General features: G+C 37.1%; 1 protein-coding gene across 3 annotated transcripts; it reads right to left on the bottom strand.

Moving 5' to 3' along the window:
* Positions 1–3,000: 3,000 nt before the first annotated feature.
* PRPS2 (phosphoribosyl pyrophosphate synthetase 2) lies at positions 3,001–27,447 on the bottom strand. Of its 3 annotated transcripts, XM_065639923.1 has the most exons (8): positions 27,326–27,447; positions 16,649–16,832; positions 13,972–13,992; positions 10,321–10,419; positions 9,229–9,353; positions 6,452–6,625; positions 4,192–4,351; positions 3,001–3,266 (listed from the first exon to the last, which is right to left on the bottom strand). In XM_065639923.1, the coding sequence occupies exons 1-8, from the start codon at positions 27,445–27,447 to the stop codon at positions 3,174–3,176; spliced, it is 978 nt and encodes a 325-aa protein (XP_065495995.1). In that variant the 3' UTR covers positions 3,001–3,173. The 3 variants fall into 3 exon arrangements, with proteins under 3 accessions (XP_065495995.1, XP_065496002.1, XP_065496011.1); XM_065639930.1 differs by lacking the exon at positions 13,972–13,992 and having other exon boundaries at positions 16,634–16,832; XM_065639939.1 differs by lacking the exon at positions 13,972–13,992.

The raw sequence follows: 27,447 nt of genomic DNA, 5'->3' as shown, positions 1-27,447 counted from the left end.
AGTGCTCAGGCAGGAATGCAGGAAGGCGTGGTGCACGCTAATGCGGGAACTGATGGCAAATCGTGCAACTGGCAGGTTCAGAGCAGTTTGGGCACTGGTGAACTAGATATCCTCAAGTCCTGTTTCTTAGTGATGAAATGAGTAGCCTGCAGAACCACCCTGATTTGAAAAGCTTCATGTTTCTTTTCTGATTCCATATCTTCTGTTAAAATGGATGGGGTTTTAACAGAGCTGATAGATTTCACATATAGTGCTTCATATGCATTTCAAATGCACAAAATGCAGCAGACACAGTAAGCTTAATTCTATATTTCCCTTCTGCTCTTTCCCTCATCTGATCCTGTTGAGTGGGCTTGCTTACAAAAATATGAGAAATAAGAACTTGAACTCCTTACAAAGTGTTAATTCAAACTCCCAATGAAATTTAAACATTGCGTCCCTTTTTTCAGACCATGAAAAGAAGGAGAAGGATGATCTTATTATAAAGATGTGTCTGGTGTGATTAACAGTTCATCCTTATGTCCAAGACAGCTGGAGCATGATTTATGAGCAAGGTTTGCATGAGAATCAATGCCCACAGGCTTCCCTATTTGACCTGTGCAGGGTTGGCCTCCAAAAAAGAGCACCAAAAGAAAAAAAAAAAAACACACAAGCAATCTCTTGGCATAAGTAATTTTCAAGATTCGTTTACACCACTTGCACACAGTAATGGAAAATAATTTGGCATTTTGTTTGTAACAAAGATCTGATCTCTAACACAACCGAATTGATACTGTGCATTAAAAGTACTGTATACCTTTTGTGTAGTAATAAGGTCTAAGCTTTGGTATAATTATGTGGCCACTGGCTTGAGGTTAACAACTAAACTACAAAGTAATATTTTCAAGAAAATACTTTAAATAAACTTTTTAAAAATTGCTTTACCAAGTAGAACAGTAACGTAAATTAATTTCCATTTGGTTATAAAGTATTTTTGAGGATTCAGCTGTAATGAGGAATTCTTCTGAGAACTAGTGGCTAAACTGAATTCTTCTCACTATATCTTATATACTCCATTTCTGTATTCATTGCTGAAAGCAGTACAGGTGAAATTGTTTTACTTATTTTCATATAGGAAAACAAAACTCACAGAAGAAATAGAAAATTACTGGCAAAAATTATATAGATTAAAAAAATAATTTTTAGAGAAAGCAAAAGAACAGTCTGCCTGAAGACTCTCTTATATAAAATGGGAAAATGCATTTTATAGTGTAACATCATTATATAAATTATAATAGATATAATATATAAATATATATTTATTATATAAATTATAATATATAATACATAAATATATATTATACCTTATATATTATATATAGTTATATAAATATATAATTTAAAAAATATATTTATATAAATTTACATCTATGCAGTAGGAAGTACTTTTCTGCTTTCAGTTCTATTGTCTTTCAGAAGAGGAACAACATCTGAGGGAAACCTGAACTTTTAAAATCTGTAAATCAGTGACTCTGTGCCTCTACAAGTCAAATTCTAGTTTTGAAGTTCTGGACTGCTGAGCTCCCTTGCATTTACCACTCATCTTTTGAAGGGAAATATTGCTGTAATTTGCTTCCCACGTTTCTTAGGTTAAAAGAAAAAGAAAAAAAAAGTGAAAAAATATTCTATTTTATATATATTATATATAATATATGCACTATATATAAATATATACCAGAATAAGCAAGGTAGGATGAAATAACAGTATTTTTAAATGGAGCTCCACAGTACAGAAGCATCTCTCAAGCATGGCAAATGCTTTTGTAATTAACAACTGCAATTTCAGGTGGGAAAATGAGTTCTCATGACCTAGGTGCAGGAACACTATCTTAATACACACAAACTCTTCTAGCAGGAAGACTGAAAATACTCCACAGAATGATTCAAAGACCTAAAATTACAATATTAGATTTGTTCTTTTCCCCCAGAAACCATTACTGACTGCATTACCAGTACTTAACCATGAGCTTTCTCAGTATATGAGAGGCAAAACTGTTTTCGTAACGATTTTATTTCTCTAATGTTAGAGTGTTTGAGACTAGTTAGTCTACCATAGATCACTGACTACACAGAAAAGTACTGTGGTACTTCATAATAGAAATATGGAGCTCTATTGACTGTGCAGTTTGAAAATAATAATAATGATAATTAAAACCAAAACAACAACAAAAAACAAACAACAACAACACCCGCCACAAAAAGTATTTTCAGATACCTTTTAATCATGTAAATGTGGGAAGAGGCCAGCTTGTATAAATATAAATGTGTTTAAATTTGCTGTTTGGACTTTGCATGGTGAAGCTTTACAATATTAACAGGAAAACTGCTATGAAATGATTCATATGATCACAATCAAGAAATGTCAAACTATGGAGAAAAAATAAAATTTAAACCAAACTGCTCATGATTACAGATTAGTCCTTATTATTGAAACACATGAAATGAATCATCCCAGGAATACTGAAACATTCATCTTACAACTGAAGACAGTAACTGCACAGAAAAGATGTTAAGCAAATGATTTAATGTAATGAGAGCTTTACAAAAGAAAGCAGCAGTCACATACATCTTGTGGAAAAAAAGAACATGAAGTGTATGAAACACAGTTAATACCATGGATGTGTCAACAGTTCTTTAAAATTAACATGAAATTTACATTCTGTTAGGGCTTACAAAATACTATTCATGGTAGTTAAGCATACCAAAACAAAAAACAACATCTGCTTGCTGACAGGTGAATAGATACCAGATATCTAAGGCTGCAGCATTTAGCTTAACACAGAAAATGGTCTTACATACATACATCCCATTAAGTGCTATGGACAGTTCGTAGTTCTGTAGAGAAAAACAGATCCAAAGCAGCAGTTTAGCAGAAAGTGAGGATGGGCACATAAGAGAACTTACACAACACATAAGACTTCCAGACTCAAGGGAATTCATAAAGTTTCTGCAAGATGGAGGTTTATTGGCCAGTTACAAAGAACAAATTGTAATTACAAGACGACTATAATAATTAAACATACAAGCTCTGGAATTGTACAAAGATACTAATTCCTTGTGGTTGAGATGCACTGTTAAAAACAAGAGTGCTAACTGAAGGGACCTTTGCAAAGATGCAATGTTATCTCCTGCAGTTACAAGGGGACATGACTGAACAGGTAAGACACAGATTCACCATTGTGTGTTCTTCGAATTGCCTCAGCCAGGATCATAGAAATGTCAATAAACTGAAAGAAAAATAAAGATGATAAATTTTATGGGATGCTAGGAATATTAACCCATACAGTTTATAAATATATGAACAAACATTCACTTTCTAGGAAGTAAAATAACATTAAAACATTAGGTACTTAACATATGCATAAGAACTTCATTGATACAAAGTGTAAACCCAAAAATTGAGTAAGAAATCATTGAATAAGATTGCTGCACAGGCATATGGCTAAGGACTTCTGGCACAGGGCATATTGTCAAAAAGAAAATATTCTAGCCATCAGATGGCACTGTCCACTTGACACAAATACAGTTTAAGGGAAGTACACCTTCCAAGTGCTTGCCTTGTTTTAATAAATATAAAATATTTTTTAAGCTTTCAAAAAAGTAAATGTTGCATTAAAAACAAAACAAAACAATCTTTTATGCTTTCCTCCACTATGTTCTAAGGGAAAAAATATCCAAGAGGGACAACTGGCTTCCCAGAACTATCCCATGTAAAAGCTATTAACATTGTCAGCTTTGTATTTTTAGTTTGGTTTTTGAAGAGTTTGTCATTGTTATCTTGAGCATTTTCAGTAGTGTATTTAAAAAAAAAAAAGTTGTCTAAGATTTCTGTGGCATCCACAATAACATAGCCAACTTAAGTTCCTACATACTAATATTGTATGACTGATGTAAAATTTGCTGGTGTTGTGAGGGGTTTTTTTTTAATTTGCCACTCTCACAGTCAGGCATACTCAATCTGTTGCGAATACAAAATATTTTGCAGTACTCTATTGCACTACCCGAATCCCTTAAACCAGTTCTTTGGCATGTTCTACAAACAACAATGTATTTTAGAATATTATTTTCCTCTCAAGGTACAAATTGTGGCATCAGTTAACAGTAAAATACAAATCCAGAGTTTAAACAGATGACACAAACACATCCCTGTACCTGAATTTTTGGGCAGTGTTTCATTTTCTCTTCTTGGGGAATTGTATTAGTTACCACAACAGCCTCAAATGATGCATTATTTATCCGAGAAATAGCAGGACCAGAAAAGATGCCATGAGTAAGAATGGCATAAACTTTAGTAGCTCCAGCAGATACTAACCTGTAGAACATGAAGGAAAACTATGCTGTGATGCATGTTTACATACACGGCTATAGAAGAAGCCAGATAAAAATCTCTGTAAAAGAAATTTTACACACAAATTTCTCCTGAAAGCTATAGGAACCTACAAGTATCTACAAAATAATTCAGAGAATTTTAAACTTTTTCAGGTTATACAAATAAGTCTCACAAAAAAAACCCCCAACCTGCTAATTAAATTTAATACTTCTTATCAGTAGCCGTGATACTAATCTAAAACACCACACTTTTTATCATAGTAGCACAACATAGAACTGAATTCAAGTATGAGTTTTCTATCTTAATCAGGCAAAAAAAGTTGGATGGCAGTATTCACAACTCCATTGTGCCTCTATTATTGCCCACCTTTATTTTCATTTGCGATTCAAACAATTCTGCTTGGAAAGAGTTTCTGAGGAAGAAGAAATGTTCCTGATTAAAAGCCTAGCTTACTGCAAGCTTGTGGGAAGACATGCTGCTGATCCAAGCACACAGTGAAATGATGCAGCACAGGAGGGAAAAAAAATACATTATATATAAACCAAAAAACTAGAACACCTTCTGAATGAGTCAGAATCTCTTAATTTGTTTTTGACTGGCCTCTCTGCCTCCAGGTGCTCAGCTATGTCGTAGCTGCCTTTCTACTCTTGCAAGGGGAGACCCTGAAGAGTGGTGTTTTATCAGATCATAAGCACAGCAAGATAAGAAAAAAGACAAAACTACAAAAACATAATATCATTTTGAATGACGCAACAGAATCAAAGTTTCCTGGTCATCCTCAGCACTAAATTTAGTAGCTGCAACCTGCAAGGATGATGGACTATGACAGTGTGAATTTGTACTTAAGTTTCTACTTGAGCAAGTTGATCTGCTGTATCTGAGAATATAGTTCTCAGTTCATCTGCTTGATATGCATCTAGGTTGCTGAGAATAAAAAAGGTCTAAAAAGTATTTTGGTGAGCAAGTCTAATCAAGCACAAAATGCATCTCATCTGGATTTGGCATTAATGAAAAGCATTACTTCATGCCGAGAACATGATTCTAATGCAGCATCTTTTACACAAAAGCATCTTTCCTAGTGAATGCTGCAGACACATTGAAGGTTTCTGTTGGTTTTAGAATTTGCTCTATAGAAATCTACTATAAGTAAATAAGTGCTTATTTCATAAGAGGAAAGAAATAAAGGCCTCCTTTTTGACAATAATTAACTTCCTCTATGCACAGGAATATTTTAGAAAAACATCATTGGTGAGGCAACTTGTGATTTTGATCTGCAAAGGGCACAGCCTAGAGGAATGTTTTGGGGCTTAATACAGACTAGTATGCGGATAGCAAAAAACTGCACAACCTCTCTTTGCAAAATTCCATCAGAAGTCCATCAAAGTGAAAAGAAACACAAGAATATATGAATCCTTCTACCATGAGTTTGACATCCTTTTTATCTAGATTCAACTAGAAAGAATCCAGAGGGTAGAGAGCAGAAGTCTAGAAACCATGTGAAAAGACTGAACAAACTGAAGTTTGTCTAGAGGTAAAAGAAAACCCTCTTCAACTAGCTTCCAGACAAAAGACAGGAACACTTATTCTCACCTCTCCAGATGAAAAGTAGTTTTATACTGAAGAAGAACATTAGAGATTGACAAACATTAATTGAACACTGGGGAGAAAATACTTTCTGGTGTTAAATCTAGTAAGCTTTGTGGAAGCTTGCATAAGGAGAGTGGAAAGGCTCCGTGATGAGGTTCAAGAAGAGAATGATTTTTCTATCAGTTGTTTCTGCCTTGGAACTGAAAAATGCACTAGGTAGCCCAAGTCCCTTCCAAGTTATATGACTTGTTATGTATTGTGTCCTCTTTCTAAACATAGATAATGTGTTTCTATAAATACTTTCTCAGTTTCACACTCTAAAGAAGGAGGCAGCTTTATCACAGGACTGTGACCTATAGACTCAAGGACGAGAGGGACTTCATGCTACAGTGGTCAGGTTGGGTTATAAGCATGCAGGACACAGCAACTGCGTTCATCAGCTACATGCAGGTTACAGTACAGTGAGACAGTGGGCTAGTTCATAACAACACTTACTTCTCTGCTGCATGACATATTGTGCCACATGTGTCAGCCATATCATCAACAAGAATTGCTACTCTGTCTTTCACATCACCAACCAAGACCATTCTGTCCACTTCATTTGCCTTCTTTCTTTCCTTATGAATGAGAGCAAATTCCACATTCAGTCTGTCAGCAATGGAAGTAACCCTAAGTTACAGGAAGAAATACACCACATTTAGAGAATTATTTTAAAAGAAAGAACAGAGCCATACATGTGTATTTGTCATAAAATACAGTTTATGTTTCCTGGCTTTCAAATTACCATGGCACAAACTTTTGTGAGTCGTGAGACAGGACAGAAACAGTCTTAATTCACTGGTAATAAATACAACCAGAAAGTTTTAAGCTATACTCTAGAAATCGATTTTTTTATTGAATTGACTTTGGGTTTTCTGTCATTAACTGCCTAGCTTTCAAAACATTTCAGATATTTACAAGGTTTTATCAAGCTTCTGCAATACCTAGTCACACTAGATAATTTAAAGTAGAGATAGGCTCAATTCTAAGCCTACAGCAGCATGCACTTTAACATCCTAACTGAAAATACCATTGCAGGAGTGTAAAACCAAGCCACAGGGAAAACAAGTTAAAAAACAAGTTAAGAGTGATTAATAATTCTTTTAGAAGTACTAGACTAGTACTTCATTAGTAATTTCCTTAGCAATACATCTGCTTGACAAAGATCTTTGAAAACTATTCAGGGTGACCTCTGGTGGCCAGACAAACCTTCAGTAACAATTTGTTACAGACTTCTGATTGCTTTTTTCATGTGTTTGTCTTTTCCTGGGTTTGTTTTTTTGTGGTTTTGGTTTGATTTTGAGGTGTTTTGGTTTTTGTTTGTTTGATTGGGTTTTTTTGTTTTGTTTTTGTTGGGGGTTTTTTTGTCTGGTTTGTGTGTGTGTTTTTAATATACCAGAGCTGGTAGGTATAAAGACACAGCAATAAACAATACTATGCTTTTTCTATGTTGGTGCAACCTCATAACCTGTCTTTTTAGAATATATATAGAATGTTGTTAACAAGATTATTAACATGCACAGTTAATAGAGAATACAGGTTTTTTTTCTTTACCGCTTAAATATGAAGGAGTTGTTAGTTACTGTATTTCAATAACTAGATGATAAGTAAAAAACCCAAATGTTTTGCCTTTTTTGTGAACAATAGTCTAATATCATAGCAAGTCTCGATACCTCAGAGTCATCAAGATATAAATAGAATTTGCATGCCTTATATCAGTCACAAAATATAATAAGCTGAGAAAAAAAACACAAACAAAACAAGCAAGAAACAAAATAATCCAAGTATTTTAAATTAGTGCAAGCCGTATTTTTTAAAATTTTCTTTAATGCTTACAAATTTAAGATAAACTTTCTTCACATTCTACTCACTTTTCATTAACCCAAGTATTACTTTGGAGGTCTACATGTTTTAAATGGAAAGGCCAAACCATTTTCTTTACATTACATTACCGGAGGTGAAGAAGAAGCTGTGAATTTATTGAAAGTCACATCTTCCCCTACTTCACCAGCAACTGCATGGTTGCATTACAACAGAAAGGTACCAAAGATAGACTCTATCCAGCTATGGTAAACATAGACTCTATCCAGCTATACAGTGAAAGTGGTCCTCAAAAAACAAACTCTTATGATCAACTTGATAACATAAAAACCAAACAAAACCCACAACAAACAAAAAAACAACTGTGAAAACAGTGTCCAGATAGGAACAAACAAAGAAATTTAATTGACCGAATCATCTGAATTTTGGAATGCATTCTATTCTGCAGTTTATATTCTTCACATCTTCAACTTGATTAAACTAAACAAGAACAACTATAGAGTTCTAATCAGTCTTATTTCCCTATTAATTATTAGAACATGAAGACTTACAGCAGACTGAAGGACTTCAATTAAAATAAAATTATAACAGCCTTTCACATTTCCTCCCATACTACATTCCAAACATTTAAATTACTATGAGCTTACAGGATTCTTACTTTATTTTTCTTTGTTCTGATTCGGTTTTGTAGCAGCAGCATGACCAATAAAACTTGAGAATAAGCATTTCGCCTCAGTGGCATGCTTTATCACCTCACCAGTCTGCATGCTTCAAGTTTTTACATTTATTTGGTATCTATCAAGTATAAACTAAAGATAGTCTGCTAAATGAGTAACACATGCTACAAATGAAGAAACAGTAATGAACTAACTTTTCTATTTTCACCTTTTGCCACTCAAAACAAAAATTCATTCCCTTTTTCTAGTATTCCCAGTGCACAACTTGGGGTCAATAGGTTTCAAGCTGGAATGCAATAATATAAAGAAGAAAGAAACACGAGTCAAGCAAGCTCTTACCTAAATGCCAGCAGGTACAGTGGGGATAGGCCAGATGCTTTGACAGAGAAGGGAAACTTAGGCAATTCCAGAGCAAAGCAGGAAGAGGTGCAGCAACTGGATTAAAGAAGCAAGCAGCAGGAAAAATCTCTTCCCTCCTGTGAAGGGATTCAGCTAATGAGGCCATAGCCAGGGAGAGAGAAAAAGATTTTCTTTAGAGTATAGAAAGCACCTGGGTGTTTTCAGGCATGAACAACATTGGAAGAACTAGTTATTCTGTTTTTACAAGACAGCTGGATTCAGCAGTGATGTACCCTATATCTTGCACAATTCATAGACACAAAAAGACGACTAAACAAACTAGTTCATTAATGACTATCTATATAGGAAAGTAAGAGTTTTAGGCTTATATAGTACCTTTTTGCACCACCTGCATCAGGTGAGACTATGATACAGTTTCGCCACTCCAAAATGTTCTCTTTAATCCACTGCAGCACTGCAGGTTCTGCATACAGGTTATCTACTGGAATGTCAAAGAAACCCTAGTCCAAAAGAGAAAGAGAGTTTCAGGAATATATGTTTATGTCTTACCTGGGACAGAGACACAGGGAAAGAATCAAGCCTTTGCCTTTCATGTATGGTAGAACTTTAACTAGCATTTTACACTGCTGTAACTCTGCCCTCTGCTATTACTGTCAAACCAAGCAGAAGTTAGACAAATACTAAGGTCTCTAAAAATGTCACCCAAGAGTAGTGAAATAAAGAACAGATGTTATTGAATGATATAATAATCAGGAAAGATCACCTTCACTCAAGTAAAGGTGCACTCAAGTAAATTCATGCTTGTGTAAAGCTCTCAAAAAATCCAGTAAGGCGCAATTTCCACAAATTTCAACTGCTTGACATGAACAGTAGTATTTCAATATGGGAAGATGCAAGTTAATATCACTTAAGCAGCAGAAACGGAACCTTTCTTTTTGTGCAGGTTGTAATGACAAGAAATCTGTGTTAGACCACAAATGAAACTGCTTTTTACTTGCATGACAGCCTTCTAGCATGATGGGAAATTCTGATTAAACAGAATACCAGAACTGGAAGAGAAGGTATTTTCTAGAAAAAAAGGCATATTGAAAAGAGGTACACGTAACAATGACAAACAATGTCTGCTTTGTGTCTGAGACAAGAGTTTTGTCATAATCTCTGACAGACCAAGGTTAAGAGAACTAGTGTAAGAAGTTGGAGCTCTTACACTAGAGTTGGCAAATTCCACTGAGGACTCCAATGCACAAGTATGCGAAGTACCTGCAAAATCTCCCCATAAAAAGCAAGACTGGTCTCTTTCAAAAAAGGGAATTTAATTAAAAACAGGTAGCAAGATTTTCTCTTAACCCGGAGGATTACACTTCTGTACATAGCCTTTCAAAACAATGAGCAACAGAGAATTAATGGTAGCCATTCACATTAACTCGGTAGAGCCCCTAGCCACCATTAGTAAGAACAGATAGTTACCTGGATCTGAGAAGCGTGCAAGTCCATGGTGATGATGTGGTCAGCCCCTGCAACTGACAGCATGTTGGCAACAAGTTTTGCAGAGATTGGAGCACGGCTCTGAAGAATAAAGCACAAATGCTTACATTTTAAAAATATTTTTACTAGATCCAAGAAGTCAGGAAATTAGCTACTTTTATTGATTTTTTTTCCTTTAGAACATCTGAGATCTAGACATGAAGAGCCAAACCAGCTTGTCAATAGCTAGTCTTTCTACTAGGGTTTTGAAACTCAGCAAAACATCTCAGAATATCTAAATCAGTTTGCGCAGTCTGTCTAATAATGCTTTGCAGTAATTAGACTAACAAGCAGATACAATTGGGATATAATTTTCCAGTTCTTCTATTTAAAACTTAGCTTGTTTTTCTATAGCAGAAGGACAGACAGTCTCCATTTCTCCAAGCCACTACCCTATCTTAACATCCAAATCTCAAGCAACCATCCTGTTCTAAAAAACACCATCAAAAACAAAGATTGAAGGCGGAGTGAACGCGACTTTTGAAAACACTGCTTTAAAGCACAGTTAGTATCAAGCTTTTCTTCATGATACAGCAAAGCTTGTAACAGATCTGTGTTGGCAGGTCTTTTACCCTGGCCTATTTATCTATTATTTTTTTGCTAATTCAGGCATAATTGTTGGATGCAATTAGGAGTCTAGAATTCCCAAAAGGGACAGGGGGGAATGAGAAAAAAAAAAAGTGGAAAGAACAAAAGAAGAGCAAAAATCTAATTAGCAAAGTTAATGTCAATGTCAAGAGCTTTTTAAAAGTGTCAAGGATGCAGAACAAACAGCAACATAAAAATGAGAAGACGGAAAGTCATGACTGGAGGATACCTCACTTTTTTGGAGCAAATCCAAAGTTTTTTTCAGATTTTTTTAAGTTCTGAAAAATGTTATGTTGGCATAGCTTTCTCTGTAACAGAAATCAGACGTTTTGTTTGTTATTTCTTTCTGCCAATCTTTAAAGACGACTAATAGGTAGCAGTAACATTAGCATGAATGCACTGTTAGACTCTTTTTTCAGTATTCTCTCCTGCTATATCTCTTTATCAAACAGCCTTATCTAGCCTCCTAGGAATCCCCTCTCTCTCCACAGAACTACAGAATATCTTTGCTCACCTTCCAGTGATGCTCAAGGACATAATCTAAAATAAACTGAACCACTGCCAATTTAACCTGGATACTTTATTGCCTGTGTCATATCAAGGAGCAGATAAATTTCCTCAAAACTTTTGCTAATTTAGGTGGAAACTCAGCGTTTCTCCATTTTAACCTGCAGATTGCCAACATACTTCCAGAAAACAAAGATATTGTAGTCTTTTTTATGGCCGGATCAAGTTTATCATCATCATTACAGAAATTTTCATTCTGAAAATCATCTCTTTCGGTTTTTGTATTTCAAAGAATATCACCACCATTTAGTCTCCGTAAGATACAAAGAAGATATATGGGACAGCTGGCACTTCCCTAGATCTCTGTAATTCAGATGCATATAGCTTCCATAAGAGTTTGCTACCATTAGCACATCAGCATGGATGATTTTCCAGTTACCAAGGACTATGCTGCTCCTCACTTCAGTTCAGTTCTGTAAGGATGCTATGAGGTCCAAGCCAGCCAAAGCTTTCTGGATATTTCTATCATTAGTAGTAAATTTTAGGTTCATGCCATTCAAATTCCTGATCACTTCAGCTCATCTTAGCAGTATAAACTGACATTAAGCTGGACTTCAAAATACTCTCAAAATTCTGCCAACATCTAATAAAAATTTAGTTTCTACTCTCTTGACTCTATCATGATGTTCTCTTATCAGCTCCTCACAAAGATCTGTTTTGATGTTACAGCTAAGCTGGACTGACAGGTGATGCTGAAGCCAGAGGTTTGCTCCCCTGCTTGTCCCATCCTTTCTTCCCAGGCTATACACTTCCACCACCTCCCTTGTGCTGCACACCAGGACTTGCCTGAACCCACAGCAGCCAGATGAGGCAGCTCAAATGGAAGAGAAGGGAAAAAAAAAAAAAAAAGGTGGCAAACCAGGACCACCCACTCTGGTTGAAACAAGTAACTCAGGCTACCTGCTAAAGGCAAATAACATTCTTCCTGGAACACAGTTTGCCATTTCCACTCCATTCAGCATACTGAATTTTGATTTGATTTTTTTTTTCCATTTCTGTTCAATGTAAATACAACTCAGCTTGTCCCATGTAGCAATATCATGAGTATCACCATTACAAAAAAACCCCACAAACCCACAAAATACTTTCCTGCATCAAATACTAATGTATACATTACCAGTTGGTACTTCTTTCAGCTGCTGGCCTTGCAGGCTGCCTTCCCAGAAGGAAGAACTGGAAGGTTTTACCACTAGGTAACTTGTAGGCAATCTGTGATGTGTGCATGTCTGCTAAAAAGTGTTGGTGGACAGAGGGTCTTGGAAGGAAAGATAGCCAGACACCAATATCTGTTTCTCAAGAATGGCCCAATAGGAGATTAAGACAAATGAAGTTTGCAGCTATCTGACAGTTTCCTTTACACAAAATCGTGCATTAAAAAAAAAAAACACACCACACATGACATGTTCAAAAGGATTTAAGATTTGATTTCTTGCATGGAAAATAAGTTTTGTGCTACAATATGATCCAAATTGAAGATTATGTTAAAATCAAAAGAAGTTTATTCATGGGAACCTCAGATAAGCTGGCCTTATTATTCAGAAACTTGGATGACAAAGATAGATGAGAACTCAAGATTTCCTTTAACTTCATCTTGAAGTTTGTAAGATTTGCTTCTGATCAGAGAGGCAAGAGCACAAAGAGATTCACAGTATTCATTGTTCCATTCTTTGGCACAATTTGAGATTAGTTTCAGAATTATTAGTGTGAAACATAACATTACATTATGTACAGAAACTAAATCGTAAATAAAAAAAAAAATCACTGAGTTTTTAGTTCCTAAGCAAATTCTCTCTTACATATAGAAAGTTACATAAATTATTTCCTCCTTTGTGATGCATTACAAATTTACTCACAATTCTTAAAATTACCAGGGCAGGGGGGAATCTACAAATCCAATATAAACAACCTCACAAGAGTAACCATGCAAAGGACACATAGCTGATAGTAAAAGCTGTCCATCAAGATTAAAGCTCTCTTGCCTTTAAGCATCTTATTACATTGTCTTGCTCAAAATGCATAACATGCATACTGGGAAAGGGAAAAAAAAAAAAAAGCAAGAAACCCCAAAGATTTATAACTGGAACTTTCACTTCCAAGAAAGCCAGTTGTGAAGTGTACGGATACTGAATGTTAACTAATTTATTACCTAAATTTTTCATTTCAAAAAATGATACTCTTTGAAGCTTCAGAATTTGACAGCCATTATCTTGAACGTCCAGATAGATTTTTAACTAGAAGCTAGGAGTTTTCTCATAGCAAATTACAGGATTACTCTCATGGCCTAGGTGAAACACAACTGAAATCAAGAAGTGAAATTGAAGACCTTCCCAGTTATACATAATGTAACCCAGTAAGTTTCACCCTTTAAGGCTGCATTAATGGAAATGCATAGCGTTAGATTAAAAAAAAAAAAAAAAAAAAAAAAAAAAGGATACCTACCCAACGCTCCACGGACCCCTTCTACAAATCAAAAAAACAAAGTTACATGAGCTGTAGAACACCAAACTTACCTGTCACTCTACTTCAAACTTAATCTGAAAGGCATCTCTGTAGCATCCTGCATAAATGTGTCCTGCCCATGTCTTGGAAGATTAGCATAATTAGAGGATGTATAAACACATCTCTGGCCAAAGCACAGATACATCTGAGCTAATTTTACATTAGCTAGCTTATGTATCGGAAGTATTCTAGCTCTAAATTAATTTACCAACTTTTCTACAATCGTCAGGAAGCCTTTTATTTTTTTTTTTAGCCTGTTTCTCATTGAAAGCTAGTCTAGGTTTCATGCTAAAATTTCCAGATGAGATTACATAGTATGATTTTTTTTTTCCTGTGCAATGCCCTGCCCTTAAATAAATAAATTTAAAACAACCCCAAAACTCAAGAGCACTTTCTTTGTTCTCAGCAATCATAATTGCAACAGAGGCATGAAAAACACAGGCTTATTTCAAGCAGCAAGCACTCAGTCCATTTAGTTCTTTACAGATTAAAGTAAAAAACTTAAATTCAAACCAGAAATCATCCAGCTAGTGAAGATTATACTGCAATCTAGCAGCATAACATAGCAATGTAGAGCTACAAAAAACTACAGCAATATCTTCCCTAGAAGAGAAGAAAATGTGTATATAACCATAGGAAGAAAATAGCTGGCACTTCACTGACATTTCAGGCAGCGTACAAAGCTTGTGTACTCCACATGGGTCAAAGACCAAGTGTTGTGATGAAATCCAACAGCAGGAGGAAAGATCTCCCTGTCAATAAGCTGCCCAATGTTGACAGCTATATTATAGCTCATTTTGCAACATGGAGGTCAACTACCAAGGTTAATTTCCAAAGATGACAAACATTTTCTCAATTGCAAAAGATTAAAAAAAAACCAAACAAAAAAAAAAGGCTTGAATGGCTTGCCTGGAATTGCAGGAGAACTCAGTGACACCCAGAGAACAGTCTGGAACCAATGCTCAAAAATCTCTGTTAGTGTCTTAGTTACTTTCCTATGCTATCCATCTTCAGATGGCATTTCCAAAACACAAAACGCTCCTGGGCAGCATGCTGGGCTAGCATACTGTGGGTTTTACCTGGAAGTCTGCCACATGGATTTTGGCTACCCTTGCTAAGGCATATCCTTGATGCAAGGAAAACTTGAGACATACTCATCCTTCTCCCACACTAAGAACTTACAGGATGGTCCAGCAGAATTTTCCAATAAGAATTTGGAGATCAAAACACAGTGAGATGCTTTCCTTTCCTTTCAACAAAACTTTCATCGCTTCCCTTTCAAGCTCATTTTATTAAAAGTAGTGTTTCAGCTTTCCTGATCTAGGGAGAGCATTATTCAATACAAAATGCAGCAGAAATGAAGTTCCAAAAGAGGCAGGCAAAGAATAGGGACCTACTATCTAAGTCCTGAATTCCATTTTTGGAAGTATAACAAATGGATCTTGATAATAGTAGTTTGGTGTTAAAGAGCCTGCAGGTAAAGAATGAGTTTACCAGAAATAACTTTTCTGTATTTAGTTTTGTTCTTAGACACCACAGGCTGACCATTACATATTTTGTAGTATCTGTCATTATTTTTAGCTTCTGTATTACTTCTCAGTCCTGTTATATTTTATATAAAAGAATGTAAAGAACAGAAGTCTTTCAGGATGGTTTGCCTGATGCCCGAAGTGAAAGTGAAGGTGCAGTCCATTTATGGGAAGTATTGGAGAGGTGCAATCTTCCAAAAAGACAACCACTGCAATCCAATCTTAAAGGCCAAGTTCATATTTCTTCTTGTTAGCTCTTTTCAAGTGAGTTTAGGTAAAAGTAACATTCACGTAACATATTAAATGTTTTTTTCTATATATAGTAGAGATGGGAAAGTTTAGTTCTGTATTTTTTGAAAGCAAATTCACTTGCCAAAGAGAGTTTGTTGGTGTGTTATCAACTTGGCTGAACTGGTATATTCATCAATTATGGCAGAACAAATTCAGGAAAAGGGCACTAAGATCAGAAGAGTATTTATGGGGTTTGCACACAATTTTTGGTCTGCATCAATAAAAATAATTATTACAGATATAAAAACTTTTTCCTTAATCTGTCTTGCAGTGTAATGTTTCTATTAATTACTGTTACGCATTGTAAATTTAATCAGTTCCTTCCGTTTGACTGTCAGTTTAACCACATATGGTAAAGCTGACCTACATATGCTAACAGCACTTCAAATTTAGGACTTCATTACATGCAATTAAAACGTTTTAAAGGGTATGCTCTCTCTCTCTTTTTTTTTTTTTACCTCTATATATGAAAAGAAGCTAGAAAAAGCAGGAAAAACAATCCCATAAGGTGAGGTTTTTCTAGCAGAGTACTCTGCAATATAACACACACACAGGATGTACCTACTTTTTCAAACTGGAGACATGTCGATTTTCAGAACACAAGCAAAACACATTTTATTGTCTCACATTATTCACTTACAGATTATAAAACTGAACATTTTAACAACAACAAAGGATAAAAAAGCATCAAATCTCTCAAATCTCTTAAAAGTTTATGAAAATATGCTTCATTTCCAAAAATTTCAAGTGAACAAGCTGAAAAAAAAGCCTTCCGAAATTACACAGTTCTTACCTACCTTGTCCTTCTTATCTTGCCTGGCATATGGAAAACACGGAATTACGGCAGTCACTCTAGAGGATGATGCAATCTTGCAAGCATTGATCATGATGAGCAGTTCCATTAAGTTGTCATTTATTTCTCCACAGCCACTCTGGATGATGTAAACATCTTCTCCTCTTACACTTTCACCAATCTCTACACTGAAAGAGCAGGCGATGACCATTTAAACACTTGAATTATTGGACAAGCATTATTAAAAAATAGGAAAAAAAAGAGTGGTGTTTTAACAAACTCTTATTGGTTTATCTCCATTTAGAGTAAGATTTTTTTTACAGTGATTTGGATAACTGTACCCTTGATGCAAGGTCTATTTCAATATAAACCAGCCTAAAATTTACTTCAGGCCAGATATCATCTTTGTAAGGTCAGCACCAAACAACATGTAATTATGGCTATAGCACTGATGCAGCTCACATTGTTATTAAATTTGATAATGCTTTTTTGGTTTAGTTTGTATATTCTGTGTCCTTGCCATCTCCCAAGGAGATGGCCATTTAACAAACTACTTGGATGATAAGTACAGAAATCATAGAGCCAACTTTAGACCATTAGATACTACCTTGCATTAAAATACCTCCTTAAAAAGAGCAATTATTTTTCTATGATAATTAAGATACTACTAAATTCAAGAAACTACCGCGCTTTGGAAAAGAGAAGTATCAAATCACACCCCAAAACCAGAAGTCTGGTTAAAATTTACATCTTGGTGTTTAAGTAAAAATATCTTTGAGAAAAGTTAAAAGGGCTGCTTATCAACAGCTCACCACGACTCAACAACTCTCACGTTGCGCCAGTTGTTCTAGTTGCTCTAACTATGCTTACATGCTTTGGTTCCTTATGATAGTATCTAAGAGTTATTTTATTCTTCCACAGATTTCAAGGCAAATTCTGGCACTGATCACTGCTCACACCACAGAATTAAAAAAAAAAGCTTTTAAGTAAACAGGAAAATTAAAACAAAACACTTGAATGTGGATTCTTTTTCAATTATAGACCCAAACAAGAGAAATCTACTGTTGACCCACACTAACTTTTCTGTTACTCCAAAACTTACATATAAAAGTAGGAGACTAACCTTCATTTTCCTCTGAATCCATGTACAACATACAAGAAACATACAGACTTTCTAAATAAGGAGGCAATAAGACCTTTCAAACCCATGCTCTAAGTCTTAATTATTAAATGCTAACATATCTTTGGCCCTTATTTAAAAGGCTGCATCTTTACCCAAGACACAAGCTTCCAGCTGGAAACTATTCAAATGACCCAGGTGTGGGTAGAATAATTTCTCTGATGAGTCCTGCAACACTGGGGCTTTTTCTAGTCAAAACCAGTCCAAACAGCTTTCGTTTACCACCTTTCAGGGTGTTGTGTAAGACTTACTAGCTTTCTGTAGCTACAAAACACAGAAAGGAATTTACTGCTTAAAAACATCTTAATTATTACCATCAAGACAGTTGAGTCCATGCTCTCAGCTCCCCTACTTGACTTCCTTGCAATCCCAAACAAGCTATAAAAAGGTCTTAATTTTTCTCCTTAAATGGATACATTTTTTGCATAAGAATGCTACTAGGAGGATTTCTTAAGGCCAAAAGAAAGCAAACGATCTGGCAAACACCAGGATCTTTGAAAGGACAGAGGTGGCCAGGGACAGTGTCATCTGCAGATATACAAGTGTTAATCCAGGAAACCTTTTGGAGGCTTTCATCATGGCACAAAGATACAATTTTTTAGTCATAAAACTTACTTCACTGTCCAAGTTTGTGATCAGTGGAATAGAGCTGTTCGGAGAAAACTGTTTTGATCACAATATCTTCTTAGTTTATTTTCCTTTTTGGAGCTGAAAAAGTTTTGGTCAACATAACTTTAGTTCAGCAAGACACTAAGCATATTCCATAATTGGAAGAACTGGTCAGGCTTCATTAGAAGCCCTAGCAAGAACAGTTCTGATATTGGAATAACAGAGTTCCACTTACCAGAATAAATAAAACCAAATAAATAAAGAAACCTCTCACTGCTTCTGAACACAGAAATCCAGCTCCGACTAAAGCATCCTGTTGTGATAGGACAAGGGGCAATGGTTTTAAACTAAGGGAGGGGAGATTCAGGCTAGACATGAGGAAGAAATTCTTTTGCAATGAAGGTGGTGAAACACCGGCCCAGGTTGCCCAGAGAGGTGGTGGATGCCCCATCCCTGGAGACATTCCAGGCCAGGCTGGACGGGGCTCTGAGCAACCTGATCTAGTTGAAGATGTCCCTGCTCATTGCAGGGGGTAGGACTAGATGGCCTTTCCAACCCATACTATTATTCTATGATTATGTCTACCTGCTAGCTTATGGGCACAGCCTCAGCCATCATTATCGATTCATGGTTATTCATATGAGGGCTCTGAAAAATGATGATAGCCACTTGACTCAGCACAGACTTGCTTAATAACAAGGCTTGTCAAATACGACACCTTTGGAATAGCTCTGAAGACAAAAACCACCACATGCAAAAGCTCTATGGTACCTCTTTAAACTCAAGACTGTGAAGTTGCACTCCAGGTCTGGAAATTAACCTGGAAGTCATTACAAAGGAAAAGGAGGTATAAAAAGACAAAGAAGTAAACACCATCATTTTTTAGGTAGAATGTTATTGGAGTGACAAAGGAGGGCAGAATAAGATTTTAGTAGAGAAAAAAAAAAGTTACCACTAGTTTCATATACTTCACTGAATGACAAAAATACATGATCTTAATGTACATTACGTACACAGAGAAGCCTGAATTATAACACTCCGAGTTGTTTTGCTCCTTTAAAAACCAGTCGTTTCTAAGCACACCACTAAGAAATAACAGGTTTCATAAGGTCAGGGAATATACTTTGAGATAAATATAGATCTGGTTAATACAATGGAGGTGAAGTGGTGCCTCTTATGTTGCCATTAACTACTATCTTTTCAGTGACCTTGGGCTAGAAATAACTTTTTCATCTGGTAAATAACTTAGAAAATGGAAATTATACCTTCTTCTCTCTTGGTGCATTTGAAATGTTTATTTGGTTATGCCTTTCAGGCCTTATTTGGCACATTGAAATGTGAATGTATGTGTAAATGTATATAGAAATAACCTTTTCTGGTGAGACCAAAGTTATGAGTGGACTAAAATAAATCAAGCTTAAATTAATACTTACATTGCACTCGAGAGTAACCTAACTAAAGGTGCCAAATAAAAACGTAATGTAATTTTTGCACAAAGATCTTCTCCCAATCGACTGGAGACAGCTGTGCAACAGATGAGTATCTCTCACTGTGTACCTTCTCAAAGATTGGTATTGAGAGGTATTGTGTAGACTCAACCAACAGACACACTGAGCTGCCTATTTTACCTTCATGGAGCCACACTGTAAAAGATAATCAGTCATTGTGCTGTTTTGTTTGGTTTTTTTTTTGGAGGGGAGGTGTTTTGGATTGGTTCATTTGGGTTTTTTTTTGCCTCCCCCCCCCCCCCGCCTTTATTTTTTTCTTTTTACACACATTCAGCTATGAACAGGCAAACAATAAGAGACTATAAACTATACCATCAGATATTTGAAGTATTGTACCTCAAATATCTATTACAGAACACTAAGCTAACAGCAGTCAAACTTTGTGACAGTTCTTATTAACATTACTACTAAATTCCACTTAGACCATCTATATCATGGCCTAATTAACTGTCACTCCATTTGGGGGCTTATTTAAACAGTTTCACATAGTGATGACACAGAAGGACACAGGATTAACTCTTGCCTCAAGATTACAAGCTCTGTTTGTTTTATGCAATTTAATGAAATTGAGCTATTTGGTAACAGTTTAAATAAACTTCTCATTCAAGAAGAGTCAACAGAACCTGAAGATTAAAAGCCCTGAATCCACACAACTGTGTTTTAAAGTAAAAATTATAGAAATTACTAGCCTACAAATGTAATTAACTTTATTTGAGCCCAGTGCATGGAATCTACAAGCACAAGGCTCCAGCTCGGAAAGATACACATAAGACAGGACATGATGAAAAATGAGTTTGAGTGCTGGTATCTTCCTTCATCTTGCAAAGACTGATTTGAGAATTCAGTTTAATAAGTAGAAACTTGGATAGACTAATTACCATGAATTAAGGATAAGGCTCAAAACCCACTTATGTTAGAAATATATTTCAATGGCTGAAGCATTCATTAAGCAAAATTCAAAATCAAGACTAGCAGCAAGCTAAGCTCCTTCTGAGTTAGATTTATAGTCTACTCCTAATAACTTATAGCGATGGGATTTTAAAATTTGTACCTCTTAACTAAAAAAAAAAAAAATAGTTGCAAGAAAACAGGAGAATAAGTATGTGGAACCAGACTAAAACAGTAAAGAATGTAAATCTATAACTGGGATCCTGTTCAAATAATGCATTTAAAAGGACTCTATGTACCCTTTTCAAAGATTAAGTTTCTAGCTATACTTAAAAGTAGTAAGATTTCTCAAGCAATTTAGGTGCCAGTGAAGTACATGTGTATTTCGGACACTTTGAATAACTAGAGAAGAGGCCAAAATTTAAGGTCCAGAGTCCTCATACAGTGTGCAAAAAGAATCAATATCTCAAAAGTGATCAAAAAATCCACATGCTGAATTTGCATTTCATTGAAACTCAGCCAATGGAAAGCCCTAAGCAGAGGGGTGTGTTTGACCTCTTAGCTTTGGGAATACATTTTGCAGAGTAAGGTCTTTTAACACAAGACCTCCAACTTACTGGGCAAATATTTCAACTGCTGTGACATTATATAACACAGTGGGTATCAGCAAAGCCCAAAGCAATTAAAAAAATAATAAAAATGCCACAGTTGGTTTTAAATCTATAGGTATCCCATATCACCGGGCACTCATAGTATCCCCTTAACTCTAGGCTCTTCCATTTTGATTAACAGCTCCAAGAGCAACCCCCAGATAGATCTTCATTGACAAATGCCCTGTCCTAGTGGTGGGCACTGGCATGGTAAGCACCACAAGATGGGAAATACTTTCTTACCCTCCACCCTGGCACACAGCCTGCCACCAGAAAACACCTTCACTTGAGCCACTCTGGGTTGGGTCACGTGCAGTCCAAAAGGAACCCTCAGAAATTCAGAAACAAAGGTCTAACAATCCTGAGCACACGCAGAGAGTCAGTAAAGGCTGAATACCAAACTCTGCAGCTAAGGACATGTGGGATCAGCAGGCTCACACAGGTCCATTTTTTGTTTTTAAATTTCAAGGATTTAGCATCTACTTAAAGATAAAAAAATACACAGTATGCTGCAAAGACAATAAAGCAGAAGTCTCAAAACATGCTTTGAAGCATTTTGGGCCTTTTCTGATCAGAGCAATGAACGATGTGATAAACAGCCATATTTGCTGCTACTTCAGCTCCCTATAAAAACAAAACACACAAAACGTGCAATCCAGAAACAAGATTTATTTTATTCAACCAAGCTGATAAAATCGGTTTCTCCAGCCTCCCTTTGCTCATGACAGTGTAAGCAAGCAGGGAGCAAGGGAAACGGATGCCCCCGCTGACACAGGCAGAGCACAACCCCAGTTGCAAATCACTTGCTCAGCAGCAAGGTGGTATGAAGAGACACTTCACATCCATCATGTCCCGAATCTCTACCTCCTTCAGCTGATTTAACACCAGTTTATCACCTGAGCTTGCCTACTCCACAATTAGGGAACTGCAAACACCATAACCATCCACTCCAGTGAGGGTGACGCAGCTCCCAGCCCCTGCAGCAGCTGAACCCAAAGGAACCAGGGAACAGGAGATATCACGAGGTCATGTCTCATCCAAGACAACTGCAGTGGAAGAACTGGAGGATGCTGAAGGGGAGATGGGAAGGAATTGTTACAGCCAAGTGCTGAATTGTTCACCCCTGATATATAGCACTGATATAAAAGTTTCCAGGTTTGTTCCTGATTTTTTCAATTATTTACTTCATAGAACAAACTGTTTTCATTACCCCATTTAATGTGAAATAGAGACTCACATCCATCTTTGTAAGATTTCTCCAAGGAAACATCAGAAACATCAGCTTTTTTTTTTCCTATCTTCCAAGATTAAATTTCAGTCTAAGATACCAGTTCCATTTTTTTATTTAGAAACAAATGGCCCTCATATCAGCCACACAGCTTTTCCGATACAGCAGACAAAGAGACATCTCTTTGTAGTCAACTCACATTTTCCTACGTAAAAGCTGAATTGCATACACTTAAGTAATACAATTTGAATAGTTTGGGTTGGAAAGGTCATCTAGCCCAACCCCCTGCAATGAGCAGGGACATCTGCAACTAGATCAGGTTGCTCAGAGCCCCGTCCAGCCTGGCCTGGAATGTCTCCAGGGATGGGGCATCCACCACCTCTCTGGGCAACCTGGGCCAGTGTTTTACCACCCTCATTGCAAAAAATTTCTTCCTCATGTCTAGCCTGAATCTCCCCTCCTCTAGTTTAAAACCATTACCCCTTGTCCTATCACAACGGGCCCTGCTAAAAAGCCTGTCCCCATCTTTCTTACAGGCCCCTCTTAAGTACTGAAAGGCTGCAATAAGGTCTCCCTGGAGCCTTCTCTTGTCCAGGCCAAACAACCCCAGCTCTCTCAGCCTGTCCTCACAGGAGAGCTGTTCCAGCCCTCTGATCATTTTTGTGGCCTCCTCCGGACCCTCTGCAACAGGTCCATGTCTTCCCTGTACTAAGGGCTTGATGTTTCTGAAACAACCCAGCTTCAGCAGCTGAATAAGGCTGCTCGTAGAGAGCCTCCAAATTCACATGTGCCAGGCAGGACTTCAGTTCCCTTCCTCATGGATCTGTTGAGAAGATCTGCAAGATGACGCATTTCAGCCAGGAAATGTGACGGGAAGAGGCAGGGAAGCTCATGGGAATGGGTGGGATCAATAACTTCTTCCACTGGAGAGATGTGCATAAGAGGATGCCACCTATGGCTTCAGTTTCTCCATTTCAAGAATAATAGGTATTTCAAGGATGAAGTGAAAATAGTCTTTAGAGAGGCAACCATACCATACATTGTAGGAAAATATTTATTTAATAAGTAATGTATATTCAATGTTGTTTTTTTTTTTTAAATCAGCTGATTCACCAAAAAATACCTGCACTGGGACTTAATTGTGTATCAACTATAAATAAATGCCATCTTGGTGTATTTGGAGACAATTTCGTGAAAAACTTCAGAACGTTTATCTAATATGTGTATACTTCTGTTACGTCTGTCAAAAGTTTTCATGATGTAGAGGCTACAACAGTCATGCCTGTTTAAGGACTTCCATTCCTTTCCTCTACCTCCAGCCTGCCAAACTCTGTTCATGACAGTTGCTTGTGGGGTTTGAACACGATAAACTGGCCGAGTCCCCACTGAAGCACTAACATTTTGCCAGATAAGTGAGAAGGTGGTGCTACCCAAGCTCCTACCATGACACTGTGGTTGGCACTTAATCAACACACAAGCTTTAAACACTAAACAGTTATCTTCCACAACCAGGTATTATTGAGGAACTCTCTCGCTGCTTTAGTTAGGGTTGCTTGATTTTGGTAGTCAACTGAAGGAAAGAATTCATACAATTTAGATGGAAGGAGGAAGAAAAAAAAAAGAAAACGGGGCAGTAGTCAAATCCACCAGCAATTTCCCTTGCTTCCTCTAGCACAGACATTGCATTTCTCAGTTACAGACCTGTGAGCACACTTAATGCCTAAACCAGAAGAGAACTGTGCTATTGCTAGATACACTAGTCCAGTATAAATTAAAAAGAGAAGCCTTTCCCATTTTAAATGTTCTGGAGTTGGGAATGTACCTGCCTGTTTAGCCACAGTGCTTGTCAGTGGTGGTTTAGCTCCTCAAACCCATCTGCTAAGGATTGGGACTGAGACCTAAAGCCTGTTTGAGCTGAAATATAATGCAAAATATTTAATGACTCTTTCTTCCACTCTGTTCTGCAAGCCAGACTAACTGCAATTCCCAAGCAAAGGATTTCCAGCTAGGACCCTTGGACAAGGATTTAAGCCTGGGGCTGCACACATTGATTTACACATAATTTACATTTAAGAGAATGCAGCAACCAGCAAAACAGAGCTTTTTTTTTTTTTTTTTTTTTAAACAAAAGGTGAATCTTCTCTGCAACTTGACAACTTAACAGATCTGACAAAGCAAAAATTTGTTGACCCTCAGGCCCAGGCCTATCTGTTTGCACAGGGGTTTACCCTAGTGCCATTGGGAAGGTTTAAACTTCTTTGAGCATTTTTACTATCAGGTTCTAGTAGACTGCAATACTGCAAATGTATTTTGTAATGCAAATACACTTATTTATAAATTTTAAAATGCAACAAAAATGAGGAAAACAAAAATACTATGCTGGATTATATTTATATAGGAAGAAATACATTTCTGCTTGCATATACAGAAGAAGAAACTTTGTTATGCAGACAGAAAAATCCAGATGCCTCAGGAAAGGACCACCACAGCATAAATATCTTATCAACTTTAGGTGTGGTTTAAATTCAGATACCTAGTTGAGGAATTCTCTTATTATTATTGCTGATTTTTTTATTAGCAACATAAGTCTACAAAACTGGAAGGCAAACAACCTGAAATAAGTTACTAAAGAAATTGAAAAGATTACCCACTTAAAACATTATGTAGTGGTTACAACTATACTTGTTTAAAAGGAAACAAGAACTTCATTTTAGAATGTCAAAAGTATGAAGTTGTAAGAAAAGTGACTGCTTAAGTGTTTCATTTTGGTTTATGTGTTAAGGCATTTTAAGTTCAGGAAAAAAAATTTAAAAATATGCAATGTCAGCCTCACAGCATTGCAACAGAAGCAAGCAGAAATAATGTTTAGATTAGATATATTCCTCATATCTACACCACACTACATCCCGGCTTGCCTAAGAAAATAAGCTGACACCATTAGATTAGCCAGACCACTAACATGCAGTCACCACTACCTACTTGTTCAAAGGCAGAAGCCAATATTGCACACCTGGAAAAACAGGAGATTATTGTATCCTGAAGCCTAGAATTTAATGAATTTACCTCACAAAATAAATATCCAAATTTTGGACATAAATTTCTACCTTGGATGAAATCTAAATCAATTGATCTCTGCTTAAAACATAGCAAACAACAGAACTAAAGTGTATCTGGAGAACAAACATTAACAAAAAAAATAGATGCAAGTTAGCAAGAAAGTCATGCAACCAAATACACAAATTAAATTTTATCATGCAGAAAAGAGATCAAAGGGCAATAAAGTGACTATGGGACTGGAAAGACTTGAGAGAAGATTTAAGCCTTCATGTAATCAGGAATGAATAGAAGAGTTAGGGTGTGCAAACATTAGGTAGCATAAACACCAATGGAAGAGGGTTTATAGTAATGCCAGTGAGCATAACAAGAACAAGAGCAATTAAACTGAGAATGCAAAAACATAGAAGGATAAGCTTTGTGAAAGAAATTTTAGAATATACCATGTTAATCCCTCAAAGGAAGTAATGAAAATATGTTGGTTCAGGAGATTCAGAACAAGAACTGAAAAAAATAAACATACAATAACCTCAGAGACTGGCAAGCTACTTACAGTTGGGAAATTGTGTTTCAGAATCAGCTGGCAGCCTAGTCTCATAGACCTATATAAGAAAGCAGTTGCGCAGTCTACCAGCTCATGCGATGAACATGGAGCTGTCACTTCAATTTAAAAATCTGTATTAAAAATTAGTAAATAAAAGATGTCAAACTAGTAAAGAGAGGCAATATTTGTAGGAAAAGCACTGGCAACCACATTCTCAGAGGGTCAAGATCAGCAAGCTGTCCTCATGATTTCACGCGGGATTTTTTGCAATGTTATCAGAGTCACTGTCTGCATTTGGGTGGCCAGGAACCGAATACTGCACTTTGAGTAGTGCGCCAAGGCCATCCTAACAGCTGTATTATCCTTATGTAGGACTGACAGCCTTGGACTAAGGAGAGAGCTGTACAGGAGCTGTAACTGGTCCACCATACACACAACTGACCACTCATATAAAATAAAGACCAGCTGCAACAAATTGTGAGCTGTGATTCAACCCAGGCTCTTTTTCAAGTGTCCAATCCACCATCACCATCCCGTTCTCTTATCCACTCACATACAGACCTACTTACAAAACTGCAATTGTACCTGTAATTAATAAAATCAAGATTATTTTATCTTTATGGAGATGAAGCTGATCAACAGTTGAATTATCTATCTGTGAGCGGGGGGGATGAGCCTCACGTTGCAGACTAGCTGTTGCCAATACCACCCTCACCTCACCGGAGGATGCTCCTCACCCGGGTGGGGGCAGTGGCACCTCTCCGCAGGAGCGGCGGCTGCCGACGGGAGCGCTCCCGAGCCGGGTCAGCCCAGGCGAGCCGGGACAGCTCCACCGCAGCGCTTGTGCTCCGCCGGCCCCTTCCGCCGGCAGCGGGAGGGAGAGCCGAGCCGGGACGCGTGCTGGGAGACCGGGCAGGACACACCAAACCACCCCGTACCCCGGCGGCTGCGCCCGCACCTGCTGAGGGACACCCATGCGCAGCGCTTTCGCCGCCCGCCCGCTCCCTCCCACCCACGCACCTGGTCTCCTGGTTGCTGAATTTCTTGGTGACCGCCTTGCCCAGCTGCAGCCCGAGCCGGTCCGCCACCCGCTGGGACAGGTCGCGGTGGGAGCTGCCGCTGAACAGCACGATGTTCGGCAT

The sequence above is a fragment of the Caloenas nicobarica genome, chromosome 1 (assembly GCF_036013445.1).
Source record: "Caloenas nicobarica isolate bCalNic1 chromosome 1, bCalNic1.hap1, whole genome shotgun sequence".
Taxonomy (NCBI): Eukaryota; Metazoa; Chordata; class Aves; order Columbiformes; family Columbidae; genus Caloenas; species Caloenas nicobarica.
The sequence above is the reverse complement of the archived record's forward strand: the minus strand, read 5'-3'. Positions and strand labels throughout refer to the sequence as shown.

Coding starts and splice junctions, on each gene's coding strand:
- PRPS2 (XM_065639923.1), bottom strand. CDS start 27,447: ATGCCGAACATCGTGCTGTTCAGCGGCAGCTCCCACCGCGACCTGTCC. Junction 16,833..27,325: donor TTCAGCAACCAGGAGACCAG/GTGCGTGGGTGG, acceptor CTGCTCTTTCAG/TGTAGAGATTGGTGAAAGTG. Junction 10,420..13,971: donor AGGGGTCCGTGGAGCGTTGG/GTAGGTATCCTT, acceptor TTTATTCTTCAG/AGCCGTGCTCCAATCTCTGC.